The 17,033-nt window shown below is 36.9% G+C and overlaps 1 protein-coding gene across 1 annotated transcript in view; it reads right to left on the bottom strand.

Moving 5' to 3' along the window:
* PRKCI (protein kinase C iota) overlaps window positions 1-17,033 on the bottom strand; it is an 83,016-nt gene that overhangs the window by 5,580 nt on the left and 60,403 nt on the right. Inside the window, exons 9-17 of the mRNA XM_046658671.1 lie at window positions 14,675-14,851; window positions 14,137-14,234; window positions 13,402-13,488; window positions 11,057-11,192; window positions 6,404-6,491; window positions 5,296-5,421; window positions 3,606-3,685; window positions 1,360-1,449; window positions 868-983 (exon numbers count right to left, since the gene is read on the bottom strand). Of these exons, the coding sequence (XP_046514627.1) occupies window positions 868-983; window positions 1,360-1,449; window positions 3,606-3,685; window positions 5,296-5,421; window positions 6,404-6,491; window positions 11,057-11,192; window positions 13,402-13,488; window positions 14,137-14,234; window positions 14,675-14,851 (998 nt within the window). The remainder of the gene's footprint in view (window positions 1-867; window positions 984-1,359; window positions 1,450-3,605; window positions 3,686-5,295; window positions 5,422-6,403; window positions 6,492-11,056; window positions 11,193-13,401; window positions 13,489-14,136; window positions 14,235-14,674; window positions 14,852-17,033) is intronic.

Raw genomic sequence — 17,033 nt, forward strand, 5'->3', positions numbered from 1 at the left:
CGTTGGAGAGCAATTCTGAGATGCAAGGTGGTCTGGGGACAGCTGGAAAGGGAGCAAGCTCACAGCAGCAAGGTCTCCATCCTTGCAGTCAAGTTAAGGCAAGGTTAGTCCTGTCAGAGCGCTGGAGGCAGGGTAGGACTGAAGGCGTCTAAAATGTAGAGACAGTTCGGAACAGCTGCTGTGAGGAATATGGTAAGAATTAATGAGATGTAAGTAAAATGACTGTCAAGCAGCAAGGGCCTCCTTGAGATGAGAGAATGACTCTGAATGACAGGTAGATGATCAAATATCCCCAAACTATTCTAAACCATATTTTTAAAAGATGCAACATAAACACAAAAAATACGTCAGGTTACTGTTGGCTGGATGTGATAAGCTGATGTAATCCTTTGAAAAGCAGTTTGGCAATACATATCAAGACCTTTAAAATTTCATACCCTTTGACCTAATTCCCTTTCTGTCTTAAGGTAACAGGAACTCAGGTAAAGATGGTCATTGTCAAAATGGGAAAGGGTGCAGAGCAGGGCAAAGAGCACAGGCTTAGGCAGTCAGATTTGGGGTTGAATCCTGACTCTGCCACCTGATAGCTATGTAACTTCACTTAATCTCTCTGAGCCTCGGTTTCCTCATTTGTAAAACGAAGATGACCACAACGAGGTTTACAAGGTTGTGAGAATCAGAGATAACGCATGTAAAGCAGAGTTGAAAATGGCAGTTACTGTTATACTTTATAATAGTATAATGGATTCAAATATCTCATAACTGAATGGTTAAATTATAGTATAAACTGATAATGAAACCGTGAAGCCACTAAAAATGGGGCTTTGAAAGAACTTTAAAAATATTTCAGTCTGTAGAATTACTTACTCATCATCTGGAGTGAGCTGGACAGGTTCATTAGTAAACTGAGAATCAAAGTTGTCCAAACCAAATTCCCCAGAAATATTTGGTTTAAAGGGAGGTACCACCTGCTTTTGCTCCATCTAGAAAGACAGATTGGATGACAGCTCAAGCCTGCATTCTTAGAAAAATTCCACCTCTTCATTTCTCCTCTGCCCACAGATGTTTCCCAGTCTTTATTAAAGTGAGTCCCTAGGCGTGGTTCTCCGATGTTCACAATAACGGAAATAACTTACAAATCTGAACATTGAAGCAGGCCTCAATAATACACAACCTGCTCCATTAAATTAATATTCTAAGCTTTTATTATTTTAAAAGCTTTTAGAAAAGCACTTTAGAGAGTGTTTTAAGTTATTTAAGCTGTGATATACTAGATTTTTCAACAATCTTTTAAGATGATAAAACTTGGCCCAAGATAATAATGAAACCTAACATAGAAAACAATCAAAATTTACATACCATATCCCAATCAACATTTCGGAAGAATGGGTGTCCCTGAATATCAGCAAATCCTGTTTGAGGATGACAACCCAATCGTTCCTTTGGGTCCTATGGTGCAAAGAAATGTTTCAAGAACTGGGTGAATATCATGCTCCGGAATAAATAATCCTTGTGACCTGTGTTTCCTGTCCATTATTATAGGAGACCTTTACATCTGAAATCAGAACAGTCTACCTGTCATTTCTGGGAAGTACACCATTAGACTCAAATGAGTATTTGAAGCTGTGACACGTGCGACTTCCTCACGGCTCCCTCTACTGCTATCACGTAACCGAAGTGAAGATGTGTCACCACTGCTTGTTAAAGAAAAATGGGAGGAGAAAGAGCAGCAGAACCATTTGAGCAGCATCCAGCTATTTCTTTGGCATGGGTTAGAGCGACAGGCAAACTATGCAAACTCCAGCAGTTTGTTCTTAGTTCAGTTTAAAAGCCCTCTGCCCAATTACAGCAACAAACGAAAATCTGTGTACAACGATACAACCATCATCTGAACTGCTGGACTGAGAAGGGGCTGCAGCTTATAAAAAGTCTTGGTTTATTCATTACTGTGAATGAGAACACGTTGCCATTTTTCTTTCTAATAAAAGGCATTTTATTTTGCATAGTTACACCTTTCAACTTCATTTTTCACTAGAAACTTAGATTTCTAGTTTAAAGCTTTCCTCATATGAAGTACTCATTTAAAACAAGCTTCAATTTCTTATTTTATTAAAATTCATTATCATCTTATTTACCTTAAAGATAAATACACATCAATCTACTTTCTAACCTACCATTTATTTAAAATAAGACTCACGATTGCCAAGATCGTTGTGATACCATAAGAAGTTTATATTTGGTCTTTGTCCCAGATTCCTGACACAGAGCTTCTAAAACCTTTGTAATTTCTGATGGGAACGTCTTCTGTTATTCATAACAAGTCCCTTTTGATCAGACCTGAGTTTAGGCTAATAAGGTGACTCTTGGTGGGGCCTCTAGATGGCTTCAGGATGGGGTATGGTCGACACAGGAACCAATCATGTGGTGAGGGGCTTGGAACCTTCAAGCCTCATTTCCAGAGGGTCTGGAAATCGAGTTCAATCACCAACGGCCAATGCTTTACTCAATCATGCTACATAATGGAACTTCCTTAAAAACTCCAGATCCTGGGTTTTGGAGAGCTTCTCGGTTGGTGAACTCATCCATGCGCTAGAAGGCTGGCACAACCCAACTCCACCGGGACAGAAGCTCCTGCACTCAGGACCCTTCTAGACCTCACCCTATGTACCTCTTCATCTGGTTGTTCATTTGTATCTTTTATAATAAACTGGTGATAGCAAGAAAAGTGTTTTCCTGAGTTCTATGAGCCTATGAATTCTATGAGTTCTATGTTCTATGAGTTGTATGTTCTATGAGTAATTCTAGCTAATCACTGAACCTGAACTGAGGGGGTTGTGGGAACTCCCAACTTTGTAGCCAAGTCAGCCAGAAGTGTGGGCACCCAATACTTGCGACTGGCATCTGAAGTGACGACAGTCTTGTGGGACTGAACATTTAAACCCATATGCAGTCTGATGCTAACTCCAAGTAGTTAGTGTCAGAAATGAACTGAATTGTAAGACATCCACTTGGTGTCTGGAGAGTTGAAGAAGTGGTGTGGAAAAAAGCCTACATGTTTGGTTTTAGAAGTGTTATGAGTAAAAGCAGCTCAGAATCATGACAGATAGATCCCCAAACTCTCCTAGCCTACCAACAGCCTAGCAACAAACAAGTGAATGATGTTCAGATTTTTTAAGAGCCAATGATAGCATCTCGGTTCTTCTGATTTGATCTAATTATAGGGTTTTTGACATGAGAATCTGTAGGAACACTATTGCCCCAAGTACTCAAAAGCTAAAGAGATTCTATAAATAATGATAAGCCAAAGAAAATTGAAGAATAGAACTGAAAGTACCATTGAGACTATCCCCAAAGATGCAATCTGCCCTTAATTGAGTACATGGTATATATCATTTACATTAAAAATACCATATGTAATGTATAGCTGGGGTAAATTATACTGGCAAAATGGGAAGGACAACTCATCTTAGTGACAGATAAATTCCAGATCTAACTGAAAGAATCACATAGTCTGATGTTTTGGAATTCTACGTTGCCTGAAGCTCTACCTGCCAGTTTCCCTTATACAAAGATAAACCACTAAAGATTTTATACAGGATTTATACCTTGTTGAGAAAACTCTTCAGGACACTTGCAGCTTTTACAGATAGAGAACGCGGTATGCGAATTTGTTTTTCCAAAATAACTAGAAAGATAAAATTTACAGCGTTATATTTAACTTTCACGTGGCTTTAATCTTTAAATTTTTATTATGAGATATTTAAGGCATTCTAGCAGAAAAAAATAAGACGTTATGTACACTACTTAAGTGTCTCATGTGCTTTCCCAGTCCCATTCTTCTTCCTCCTCAGAGACAGCCCCTACTCTGAATGCTGATTTTATCATTTACATGCACGTTTTATTCTTTGACTACCTCTTTGTGCCTTGGTTTTCTCATCTGTAAAACTGGAATAAAAATAATACTTGCTGCATAAGGTTGTTATGAAGTTTAAACGAGTTAATATCTGTAAAAAGCTGGCACATATTACTATATTCAATTTTACTGGACATTGCCAAATTATTCTCCAAGGCTCTTGTGTCATTGTCACTGCCGCCAGCAGTCTATGAGAGTTCCTGTTGCTCCACATCCTCATCAGCACTGGTATTACCAGACTTTAAAATTTCTGCCAAGGGGCCAGCACAAGTGGCGTAGTGGTTAAGTTCGCGCACTCCACTTCAGCGGCCCAGGATTCGCAGGTTCGGATCCTGGGTGCAGACCTAGACACTGCTCACCAAGCCATGCTGTGGTGGTGTCCCACAAACAAAAGAGAGGAAGATTGGCACAGATGTTAGCTCAGGGACAATCTTCCTCACACACACACACACAAATTCTGCCAAACGTATGAGTACAAAATAGTAGCTCTTTAATGTGCATACCCCTAATTACTAGTGAGGATGAACGTCTTTCCACATATTCCATGGCCATTTGGATTTCCCATTACACGGAATAGCAATCATTTCCTGTGATGGCCTTAATTATTAAGTGTAGAATTTTATGGCAGTCTTCACACTTCTTTGGACTGTGTGTTGGGGGGGGGGATCCCTGTGTTTATCTGCTTGTTTCTGTTCTGTTCCAGTCTTTGTATTTCCAATCTTGGGGTTTTCTTTTCATCTTTTGATCCCTCTTATCTTGTTGGTACTCAACTTTTTTCCCATATTGTTCTGGACTTACGCACTCAGCCTTGGGGTCCACGTGAAAAGACCATCCTCTCTAGCCACCAGGATTCCCTCCTCCAATTTCTGTTCATGATACGCCATCTGAAGGAACCTCTTTGTTATGTGTCTGAGGATGAGAAGATAACTGGCAAACGGGACTGAAGACTACAGAGGTGGGAATGATGTATCAAAAAGAAGAAAAACCAAAGCCCCACATATTAAGGAGTATATTGTCCAGGTTATTCTCTCTCTCTTTTTTTTTTTTGGTGAGGAAGACTGGTCCTGAGCTAACATCTGTTGCCAATCTTCCTCTTTTTGCTTGAGGAAGGTTGTTGCTGAGCTAACACGTGTGCCAGTCTTCCTCTGTTTCGTATGTGGGATGCCATCACAGTGTGGCCTGACGAGTGGTGGTAGGTCCACGCCCAGGATCCAAATCTGTGAACCCTGGGCTGCCAAAGCGGAGCTCATGAACTTAACCACTAAGCACTGGGCCAGCTACTATTCTTCTCTTTCTTACTCAGAGTAAAAACTTGAGCCGTCCTCATTCACGCTCTAGAATAGGTTATTCACAGTGGAAGTCTGTAAAATACTGCAAGTTACCTTGGAAGAGATAATCCTCTGTGTTTTGATCGGGGTTATCAGAGCTCCCAACAATATCAAACGGAGACCTCCCTGCCATCATCTCGAACATGAGCACTCCAAGCGCCCACCAGTCCACACTGAAACCTTCCGAAGAGAAAGTTTAAAGCAACACTTATCCATTCTGCATTCTTGAAAGTCAATAATTTGAGATTCATTTTATTCCAAAATGAAAAAGCAAACTCTTAAAAGCATTGTAACTATCATGGTAGGCACTGAGGATTATAGGTATATTTCACTTATCAACAAGGGGAGGTACTTAAAAGATAATTTTAAAAATAAAATACAGGCAATAGAACATGTTTCTTTTCCCAACTATGTCTGTAATTTCAGACTCATGGCCTGTATCTAATATTTTGTTTTGATGATATAATTAAGCTCTAATTGAGAATAACCTTCCTTGGTCTAAAACCTGATCTGCTAGCTGATTAAAAATCCTTGAGAGATCCTGGAGGCAGATTAGGAGCAGCTGTCACAGGCACCCAGCCTCCTTTACAACTGCTGAAATCAGAGGGCCAGAACCTAAAGGGTCAAATGTTTTCTTAAGATAAACATATCCTCTGGTTCCTGACAAGCAGTCAATCTTTCTACTACCTTTCAGATTCCTGGGGGAAATATCCCAGGAACTCTGAACAATCTTCGTGAGTCACATGGCTCAAGTTTAAATCCCAACTCTGCCACTTTATAGCTGTGTGACCCTGGATAAGTTATTTAAACTTTCTGTACATTAGCTTCCTCATCAGTATAATGAGAACTAACAGTGCTTCACTCATAGGATTATTGAAAGGACTAACTTAGTTAATATATGTAAACTGTCTAAAATAGTGCCTAGTACTCTTTAGTGCTTGCCACTAATAAAATATTATTCAAATTTCTACCTCCAAATACTGCCCAGGTCCCACTGGCTCCAATTTCAGAGTTTGGGGTTTTCATGTAGGTTGTAAAGGATCAAAAAAATCTATAGTAATAAGATCAGCATTGAAATACTATAGTGTACTGTAACGCACTTGGTACCAGATCTAACTACCCTTCTAGCTCATAGCTAAAATACCATCTATTTATTTATTACCATAATCTTCTCCTCTTAAAATTTCAGGAGCAATGTAATTGGGAGTACCACAGAAAGTGCTGGTTGTGTCTCCTGGCCGTAATCCTTCCTTTTATAAAAAAAAAAAGGAAAAAAAGAAAAAATAAGATCCAAAATTCTGTTTTAAATTCCCCTTTTTATCTCATCTATCACATGAGCTCAGCATCTGTAGGCATACATTAAGCTTAAATATCACTAGCACAGTTGCATTTATTACTAAAATCACAGGTTGCCACTAAACAGCTTACAGAAAACCTGTCCTCATTAGATGCTGGTAAACAGTAAGTTCAACTAAGATAAAAATTAATTTAAAATAATTTATACTCAAATAAAAATTTGATACAAAAATTCAAATTCATATGAGTAAAAGGAATCATATTTTATGAAGAAAAGAAGCACTTTAAATCCCACCTCCCAACACAACCACTGCTGGCATTATGGTATTTCCCTTCCAGTCATTTTTCCTAAGGGATAAGTCTTCTGGTTTTGTATTTTAATAGCTACAGGATGGAGAAAATTGAGGCAAAACACACTAATATATACGAATTGAGAAACCACATAATAACAAATGGAACAATCCCCAAGAAGTTATAACAAACTTGTATGTACCTAACAACACAGCCTCAAAATACAAAGAGTAAAAATGAGCAAAATCATTAGAATTTCACAATCCCTGCTATGGACTGAATGTTTGTGTGCCCCCAAAATTCGTACATTGAGGCCATGAAGTGATAGCACTGGGAGGTGGGGCCTTTGGGAGGTAATTAGGTCCTGAGGTTGGAGCCCCCATGTGGGTACGTGGAGCAATAGAGGAGAGAGAGTTTGTGAAACAGAGAGAGAGACTCCTTGCATGCAAAATAAAAATTCTATATTCTTTTTTAAGTACATGTTGGATATTGACCAAACACTAAGTCATGAAGGAAATCTCAATATATTTCAAAGAACCAATATCACCCAGATCATTCTCTGGCCACAAGGCAATTAAATAAGAAATAATAAAAAGATAGTCAGTCGAGTGGCCTAGTGGTTAAGTTTGGCACACTCTGCTTTGGTGGCCCAGGTTCAGTTCCCAGGCGCAGACCTACACCACTCATTGGGGGCTGTGCTGTGGCAGGGACCCACTTACAAAATAGAGGAAGTCTGGCATAAATATTAGCTCAGAGCCAATCTTCCTCAAGCAAAACAAGGAAGATTAGCAACAGATGTTAGCTAAGGGCGAATCTTCCTCAGCAATAAAAAAGAAGATAATCTAAAAACAAGCTGAAGAATAGTAAATATACAATTAAGCATCTGCTTTTTTAACTTTATAAGCATGTAATTTCCTATGTAATTACAGACTTCCTATTATTAATGACTATAAAATTCAACTGAACATATGCATTTAGAATTTAACCATTTCCTTCTTGTTAGATTATATGGTACAAAATCCCAAACAAAAAAAGGAGGGAGGATACATTGAAAACCAAGCTTTCCTCCCATTCCTGCCCTTGTGCATCTAGTTCCAGCTCCCTAGAGGCAACCACTGTCATGAGGTTCTGATGTGTCCCTCCAGAGATATTCTGGGCATGGTGTATTTATTTGTCTTCAAATTCTACTCTATTGTATTTAACACTGCTATAAACATCTGGAGAAAGATTTAGGAATATGTTGTGACTCCAAGGATTTTTTATGATTCCTAATAGGGATATATATGTAATTTTTGTGAACAAAGAAATATATATGTGACTTAAGATGATCTGTATTATTGGCAATGGCTTAACATACAGTCTCACGATAAATGACATGCACTTTCAGGGCAAGAGTCAGAGGCAAGGAATGCAGTCTGTTAACCTGTAACAGAGCTATGCTCAATCATTCACTTGTTGACCGAATATCTGAATGTAGGCCCATTAGCTAAATTATCTACAGCATAACATAAATGTTATTATTAAAATTCCCCTGCTGATGAAAAAACAGAGTTAAAGGCACATCAATTCATAAAATGGCTGAAATTTTTCAGTCAATAAAATCAATGTTCACGAAATATTTAAATATATGCCTGAAGATCCTAATTCAAGTTTTCACATGCCTCCAGTCATCACTATCCTCTGCACTCTCTTATATAAAAGCATCTAGTGAGAAAATGAAGAAACTAATTAAAGGATGTGTTTCTGGAGAAACTATGGAAGAAAATTTTAGTGTTTTAAATTTCCCGAGGAATCGTCATAAGGAAAAGAAATTCATCCAAAATTTGCCTTGACTTTAGGTAAGTTTAAATACTGACTCTAAGTCATAAAATAAGAACATTCAAATTTCCAGGACATTTATTTCCCATAAGCTTTAACATCATGGGCGTCAATGTGTTAGTGAGAGCAGAGACAACTGCTGTTAGCAAAGTCTCTGAACAGAGTTCCAATCCTGATGTCTTTTCCTACTAATAAGACTAAGCAGCTCCTGAAGAAGGAGGAAAAACAGAAAGGGAAGTAGGCAGGACAACCAACTTAAAGAACTACTAAATAAGACTGCTAAGATTTATCAAAGATCATGATTAACTTGACTGAGGATCTCTGGAAAGAATGAGACTGTATAACAACCAATATTATTTTTCATTCAGAATAACGAAATATTAAGTAATTTTTCTCTAATAATATCTTCCAGGCAAAACAGGATTTCCAAATTTCTTTGAAGAAAAAGAGACAGAAAAGAAAGAAAGGAGGAAGGAAGGGAGGGGAGAAGGGGAGAAGGGCAGAGGGAGTCAGAGAGGGGGAGGGGAGGAAAGGAGGGAGAGGAGGAGGAGAGAGAGATGGAGGGAGAGAGAGGGAGAGAGGGAGGAAGAAAGGAAAAAGAAAGGCTTAATTCATTTTTGTGAATTTCATAGTTTAAGTAATGCATGCCCACTATAATAACTTTAAAAATATTTCAAAGTAAACAGAATAAATGTGTGATGCTACATAACAGAATAATACATAACAAGACATATACAATTAGACAATTCTATACTTTAAAACTTACTTAATGTTATAAACATTTTACATTGTTATGAACTGTTTGTAAACATCTTCTTAAACGACTTCATAATGCCATGTTTTGTGGCCATTCCATAATTTCCTTAATTATCCTCCTTACCAGTACCCATTTAGATTACTTATAACATTTATCATAAACTACAATAAAAAATTTTGGTCATAAACCTTTCCTCATTGACCAAAATATTTACTCAGAATATCCCAGAGGGAGAATTACTGGATCAAAGAATATGGTCATCTTTAAGATTCCTGATATATCCTCACCAAACTCCTTTACAAAACGTTACAACAATATATACCTTCACCAATGACATATGAGAATGCCCATTGCATTAAACTCTTGTAAACAGACTATTATACTTTTAAAATCAATTATCTGGCATGCAAAAAAACCATCTCATTCAAAGAAAACAGTTCAGTGGTTACCCGGGGGGGGGGGGGGGGGGGGGGGGGGGCACAAGGGGTGAAGGGGAGCATTTATGTGGTGACAGTCAAGAAATAATGTACAACTGAAATTTCACAATGAGGTAAACTATTATGAACTCAAATTTAAAAAACCCTGTTTCATTATTGTTTTAATTTGTACACTCTGTACCAGGGTTAACATTCTTCATATTTTTGTTTGGCTTTATTTTCCCTTGACAAATTATAAGACTCCTTTATGACTGTCATTTTTCTTTTGAAATGAGAAGAAAATCCACTGCGAAAAAAATGACACAGAGATCAAAAAGGCAGCACAAATCTGAGTGATGGGTATAGGAGGTTCGCCTACCAAATCTCTACTTGTTTATGATTGAAAATTTAAGGAAATAGAAATTTAATGTAAGAAAAGATAAATGTCTGAGTTTTGTACATAAAAGCAAAATACTTTAGGTGAAGATTTCTTTTCTAATGTTGCTGGACAGATACTAAGGCTAAACCTTTGATACTGTTAGACTGCCTTACTTCATGTTAGCATTTAAATAATCTCCAGGCTCTGGAGGCCCTGCCCTCAGGTGAACGGGGGATGCAGCTCACACACTGGCATGCTTGTTGCCACATTACTGTGAGGAGAACGCTGTCCCAGCTACTTTAACAAGGAGAGTCGCTCCCTGCACATTTTGTGGAAAAAGGCTAGACCCTTAAATGAAACACTGTCACAAAAAGAATAGAACACCAAGTAATGAAGGACATGCCCTGAAAAACTAAAATTCTTCATTTGGTCTACTGCACTTTACATCAGATATTTAAATTTTAAATAGATTTCCTAGGAAAACCTTGAATGCATTATTTCAGAGTTACAATTAAATGACAAAAACTGGAAGGTGATATGCAAGTAGTTGTCCTCAAGTCATGGGATTCTAGACAATTTTTATTTCCAAATATTCTTCAATAGTGTCACAACTTTCAAGACAAAAACTTACAGACATTAAAAAGAAATTAATTCTCATTATAGCACATATTACACTCAGAAAAAATAGAGAATTTCGTAAATGTTCAGGAAATAAGTACAATTTGTCTTTGTGCTAGATTCCAAAAAGTATCCTAAACAAAGTAGCAATCATTTCCCCATCTTTAAATATAAAGTTATTTTACCAAAACAATTTTATGAGCCACTGAGATCTTCTGAATAACTGGAAATTTGCCTCACCTTACACATGCCATAGTCAGTGAGCTTAATGTGTCCTTCAGAGTCCAGCAATACGTTGTCCAATTTCAAATCTCTATAAATTATCCCTCGTTCGTGAAGATAATTTAATGCTAGACTGATTTCTGCAGAGTAAAATCTAAAATAAAATGAAAAACTCATTTGATTCAAATTTTTAAACTGTGGTAAGTTTCTAGAGGAAGATATTTAAGCCCTACTCCCATCTGCAAATGAAAACATCAAAATCAGGTCAAAAGATTTTTTCTCCCTGTGTTTTTAGGGACAATATCAAAACACAAATTGAAGTACCATTTTCCAATATGTGAGCCCCAAACACAACTATAAAAGTTCCAGTCTAAATTAAACTCACACTTTTCATAAAGTTATTAATTTGAGTCTCAAACAGGGGTTCTTTTTTATAGAGGTAATATTGGTTTATAACATGACATAAATTTCAGGTGTACATCATTATAGTTTGGCTTCTGTATAGACTACATCGTATTCAATCTGGGTCCTTGGATGTACTTCAGGCAGTCCATACTCCTATGCCCGAAGACAAAGCTGTATGTATATATGCCCATGTACAGCTTCTGCGAGTTTCCGTTGCTTTCATCACTTCTTTAAAGGACCAACGACCTTCCAAAATGCTAAAAACCACTGACTGGTCTAGAATAGAAGGAATACTAAAAGCTGACAACTCAAACTATAAAATCCATACCAAAATTCTAGAAAAAGAATTACAAGAAATTATTCTACAACCATAACATTTTTTTTTTTTTAAGATTTTATTTTTTTTCCCTTTTTCTCCCCAACACCCCCCAGTACATAGTTGTATATTCTTCGTTGTGGGTCCTTCTAGTTGTGGCATGTGGGACGCTGCCTCAGCGTGGTTTGATGAGCAATGCCATGTCCGCGCCCAGGATTCGAATCAACGAAACACTGGTCCGCCTGCAGTGGAGCGCGCGAACTTAACCACTCGGCCACGGGGCCAGCCCCCATAACATTTAATATTAAAGAAATAACTTTTAGAACTGCCACCAACTCATTGGTAATAACCAGAACTTTTGGCCTGAATAATGAAAATGAAAACCTCCAAGCTGGTTTATAGCTGCTCTGGTGAATGTTATCATGATCAGGTTTGGAGGTACAGAATTATTTGAATAGGGAACTTGAGCCCTTATTCTGTACTTTGGTTCCTAGGAAAGCAAAGAAGGTATAAGACCAGAACTGGCACTTTAAGACAGTAAAAACTAGACTACTTTCCCCAAATCCAGCTGAACAAAGAACAAATACTGGCTATGTTCATAATTCAAAATATCATCTATGGCTTTGCTATGAAGGTGACCATCTGATAAAGCCTAAATAAACAATGGACATACAGTAAATTAAACAACAACCACCACAGTTTGGCTCCAAGATTAGATTAGTCCAACTTATACCTTCTTATGAAATTGAAGGATATTATCTCTTTTTGACAAGAAATTATCAATAAACTAGCAAGATTTCCACTAAATAAGCCATTTTAAACAGGAAATCTCTACCCTTTGTTACATAGTTATACAAAGGCATATGCTTCATTTTGGCATCACTCTTATGAAACACAAAAAGATGAGAATACTGCTAATTATGACGAAAAAACAAAACAAAACATGACACAAAACATGGACTAAACTTCTTATCCAAGGCCATGATCCTTCCCCACCTAACTCCTCCAACATATAAACAATTTACAATCTTGTATAATAACACCAAACTAAGGGCAGAAAATAAACAAACAGATAAATAAATAGACAGACAAATAATATTTAACACTTGTTTCTCTTATTCATCAATATGTACAGGATCAGAGGGAAAAAGTCAAAGGCAGAAGAATTAAGAAATTATAATTACAGGAAGAACAGAATAACATAATAGCTTAAGCGAAGTTGTTTTATTACTCTCAAATATGTATATGAATAATAATCTTGCAATGAAAAATGTCAGAGATAACTGCAAACCTGATAAGACTAATAAGTGACTGTAAATTCATTATTTCAGTAGCTAATGCTGAACAGACAAAAATTATTGAAAATAATTGGGTTTAGTAGACTAAAGGTTTCCCCTTTACTATTGTTTATACTTTTCAATTGCTTATAATTATATTATTATATATGTAATATACAGTGTTATATATACACATCTATAATAATGTAAACTAACTTTTAGCTTAGCTTCCACATGACTTTCAAAGAATTAACTAGTATCAAAATAAATGATTTATCTACTGTTTTTTCAAACACTGGCATGTAAAAAATTCCCACAGCTTCCCCCAAAATCCAGCACAAACAGACAACAAATAAAAAACTTACCTGGCATGTTCTTCAGGAAGTTTTCTTTGTCGCTGCATATGAAACATTAGATCTCCTCCATTTACATACTCTATGACAAAGAACAACCTGAAACAGAGAGAACACGTGAAACCGAGATCCAAAATGAGGCAGCGTAACTTTGCTTTCTAAACACTGTAGAGACTTGTCACAACTTAAAGAGCATTCTGTCTGAATTACCCTCACAAAGATTCCAGGAACTTGGTGGAAACCAAGGTAGTTGGAGTAGAAAGCTGTTTAATCACAGAAGATAGAAGAAAGTAAAGCAGCACAACGATAATTCTGTAAGCTGCTACTTCTCCTCTAGAGCAGCACCGCCTGCAGTCCAGAGCCCCTCACTCCCACCCGGTTCGCAAGAGAAGTCAGTTTCAACTGTCACTTAAGGTAAAGGAGTCAGGAATTCTCCCCCTAGTCAAATTCTAGGAAACTTTAAGTCCTAAAACTAGAATCTTGGGTATATTTAAAAGGTTGGATTCCTACTGCCACAGTTATGACCTGTTTTGTTTGTTTGTTTTGCCTAAAGCAGGTAATTTCCTAATGCTGATCCGACGTGATATCGGCATCCTCTACTGGAGTATGAGCAGCAGGAAGTTATAAGCATGGTACTGTGGCGTCTCCAAGACTTCCACTGCAGCAATCACAGTAGAAAGGGTTCTCATTGTGAAATATACCTAAATGCACAAAGCCAGTAATCATTCCATTATCTCTTCATCTTACCTGCTTTCTGTCTGAAAGCAAGAATGCAGCCCAACAAGGAAAGGATGATTGGATGCCTGCTCAAATACATGCTTCTCTGTCTGTACCCAATCAATATCCTACGTCAAAACATGAAAGAAAGCTACGTCAAACTGAAACGATACCATCAAAACTACGATAAATTTGTTCTCAGCAATTCAATTATCACCAATGCAATTATTAACTAACTAGGCTAAATATCAAAACCATTGATGATCAGAAACAACAATTTACATACAAAGAGAAAAACACCACCGGTAAATCTTTCAATATTATGAAACAGTCTAGGAAACTTACAAAGCTCAAGTACTTTCCTTTGATAATAATATGGTTTGATTTTTATTTTTTAAAAATCTAATAATTATCAGATTACTTTAAATATATCTTACATAATCTGTTTGAAGCATATATTTACAAAAGTAGACTGAAATAAGAAGGCACAAACATTAAGGTTTTCTCTGAAATAGTACACTTAAGCCAATTTCACAGTTCAGAAGTACTAAAACATAACTGTGCTTACCTCATCATCATTGACAAGCTCTTTTTTCACAACTTTCATTGCATAAATACGATCTGTTTTTTTTAATCGTACCAATAGTACTTTGGCATAACTTCCTCTCCCTATTACCCGGAGCAAATCAAAATCCTGAAGACCTAAACTGGACGAAGCTTTGCCACTTTCCCTGGTGTTCATTGCCTGTTGAGAATGTTTACATCAGAGTTATACCTGGAAGTATTTTGCATAATACATTATATTTCTAACACCTAGTTATACCTATGATGATTTTTCAATATTTTTTTATTTAAGTTCTTAACAATTCTTTTCTTACATCATTCCAAATGATATAATCTAACTACTCAAGAGGTTGGATGAATTCATGACTTGAGGTCAGAGGGGTGGCTGACAGGAATGGAGAAGGAGCTGAAATCTGAGAAACGTTAAACAATATCTTTAAAAGGACCTGATAACTTTTGGGTATGGAGGCAACAGAGATGCATGAATTAAAAAAAGCCACTACCTTTGGTGACTGGAAGATTGGAGGTACCACTGATAGGAAAATAAAGTGTGAGCATGGGATAAGATTGACAGAGTTGTTGACATAAAGAGCTTGGTTTTTCACACCGAAGTTAGAATAGGACATCAAGATGGAAGAGTCTGCTGGAAGCCTGATGGATGAAATCTGAGCTAATAAGATGACACATGTAGAGACATTTTTGGAAGCATAAGGCAGTTCAGCTAATGGAAAACATTCTTTGCTACACAATACCAAGGCCCCTTTGGAATGACAAGGTCAGCTTTATAATTCATTCACAACTAGAAACTTAGGCTTCCGGTAATTTATAGAGAAGACTGAAGATAATTTTTTATTAGAAACCTGCAAAATCTCAGCATACAATCAACAGATGTACCCATGAGAATTAAGCAAGAATTTCTAAAGTGAAGAGTATCAAGAAAAACAAAGAGCAAATTTTGAGAAAGATAAAGAAACCAGTAAGTACAAACAGAAAAAAGGTATTATGAAAACTGAAGGGGACTGATGATTCAAAAGAAGGGTCATACACAAAAATTTAGAAAAAATAATCTGATTTGGTAATAAGGATAAATAAACAAGAGTGAAAAATCAGATTAGGGCAGATTAAGAAAGCAGAGGATGGGGGCCAGCCCCATGGCCAAGTGGTTAAGTTTGCGCACTCTGTTTCGGCAGCCCAGGGTTTTGCCAGTTCAGATCCTGGGTGAGGACATGGCACCACTCATCAGGCCATGCTGAGGCAGCATCCCACACAGCAGAGCCAGGACCTACAACCAGAATATAAAACTATGTACTGGGGGCTTTTGGGGAGAAGAAGGGAAAAAAAAGAGAGAGATTGGCAACAGATGTTAGCTCAGGTACCAATCTTAAAAAAAAAAAAGAAAAAGAAAAGAAAAAAAAGGAAAGCAGAGAATGGTAAGAAGATAAGGCAACATACAGACTTTAAATATGGTTAACTGGAAACTATAAAAGAGAATCAAATGCAAGAAAAGCAGCAGTAGCTTCACAGAAACAATACAAAGACTGAATGAAACGACAGAAGACAGTGGAATGTCACTTTCAAAGGGCCTTAAAAAAAACTCTGTTGACCTACAATTCTATATCCTGCAAAAACAGCCTTTAAAATGAAAGTGAAATAACATTTTCAGACAAAAACTAAGGAAATCCATCACCAGCAGGCTCTCACTAAAGGAAATACTGAGTTCTTCAAGAAGAAGAAAGATGATCTGAGATGAAAGGACAGACATGTAGGAAGGAATGTAGAGCAAAAAGAATAAAATGTGGATAAACCTAAATAAGGACTGACTGTTTAAAAACACTAATATGCACACACACACAGAATTTTAAAATATGACAACATAGCATGAAAGGCAGGAAAGAAAAGTGAGCGAATTTAAAGTGTTCTAAGGTCCTTGCATATTCTAGAAAATGGTAGAAGTATTATTAATAATGTGTATTGAATTTAAGTAAGTTAAGGATGTAAGATGGAATCTCTAGAACAACCAGTAATAGAACAGCAAAAGAATTCAAACAAGCTAAAAGAGGTGAAAAAGGAATAATAAATAACCCCAAAGAAGGCAAGAAAAGTAACATAAGCAGGCGAGATACAGAAAACATAGAAAAATGGTAGATTTAAACACAAATCAGTAATTAGCTTAAATTACATTAAATGTAAAAATATGTAAATATTAAAACATACTAAATACTACAGCCAAGGACTGTGAGACTAGAGGGGAAGAAAAGCCCAACTATATGATGTTAATAAGACACACCTTAAATATATGGGTACAGAAGGTTGAAAGTAAAAGGACAAAAAGCCATATACCATGCAACCACTAACCAAAAGAG

The sequence above is a fragment of the Equus quagga genome, chromosome 4 (genome assembly GCF_021613505.1).
Source record: "Equus quagga isolate Etosha38 chromosome 4, UCLA_HA_Equagga_1.0, whole genome shotgun sequence".
Lineage (NCBI taxonomy): Eukaryota > Metazoa > Chordata > Mammalia > Perissodactyla > Equidae > Equus > Equus quagga.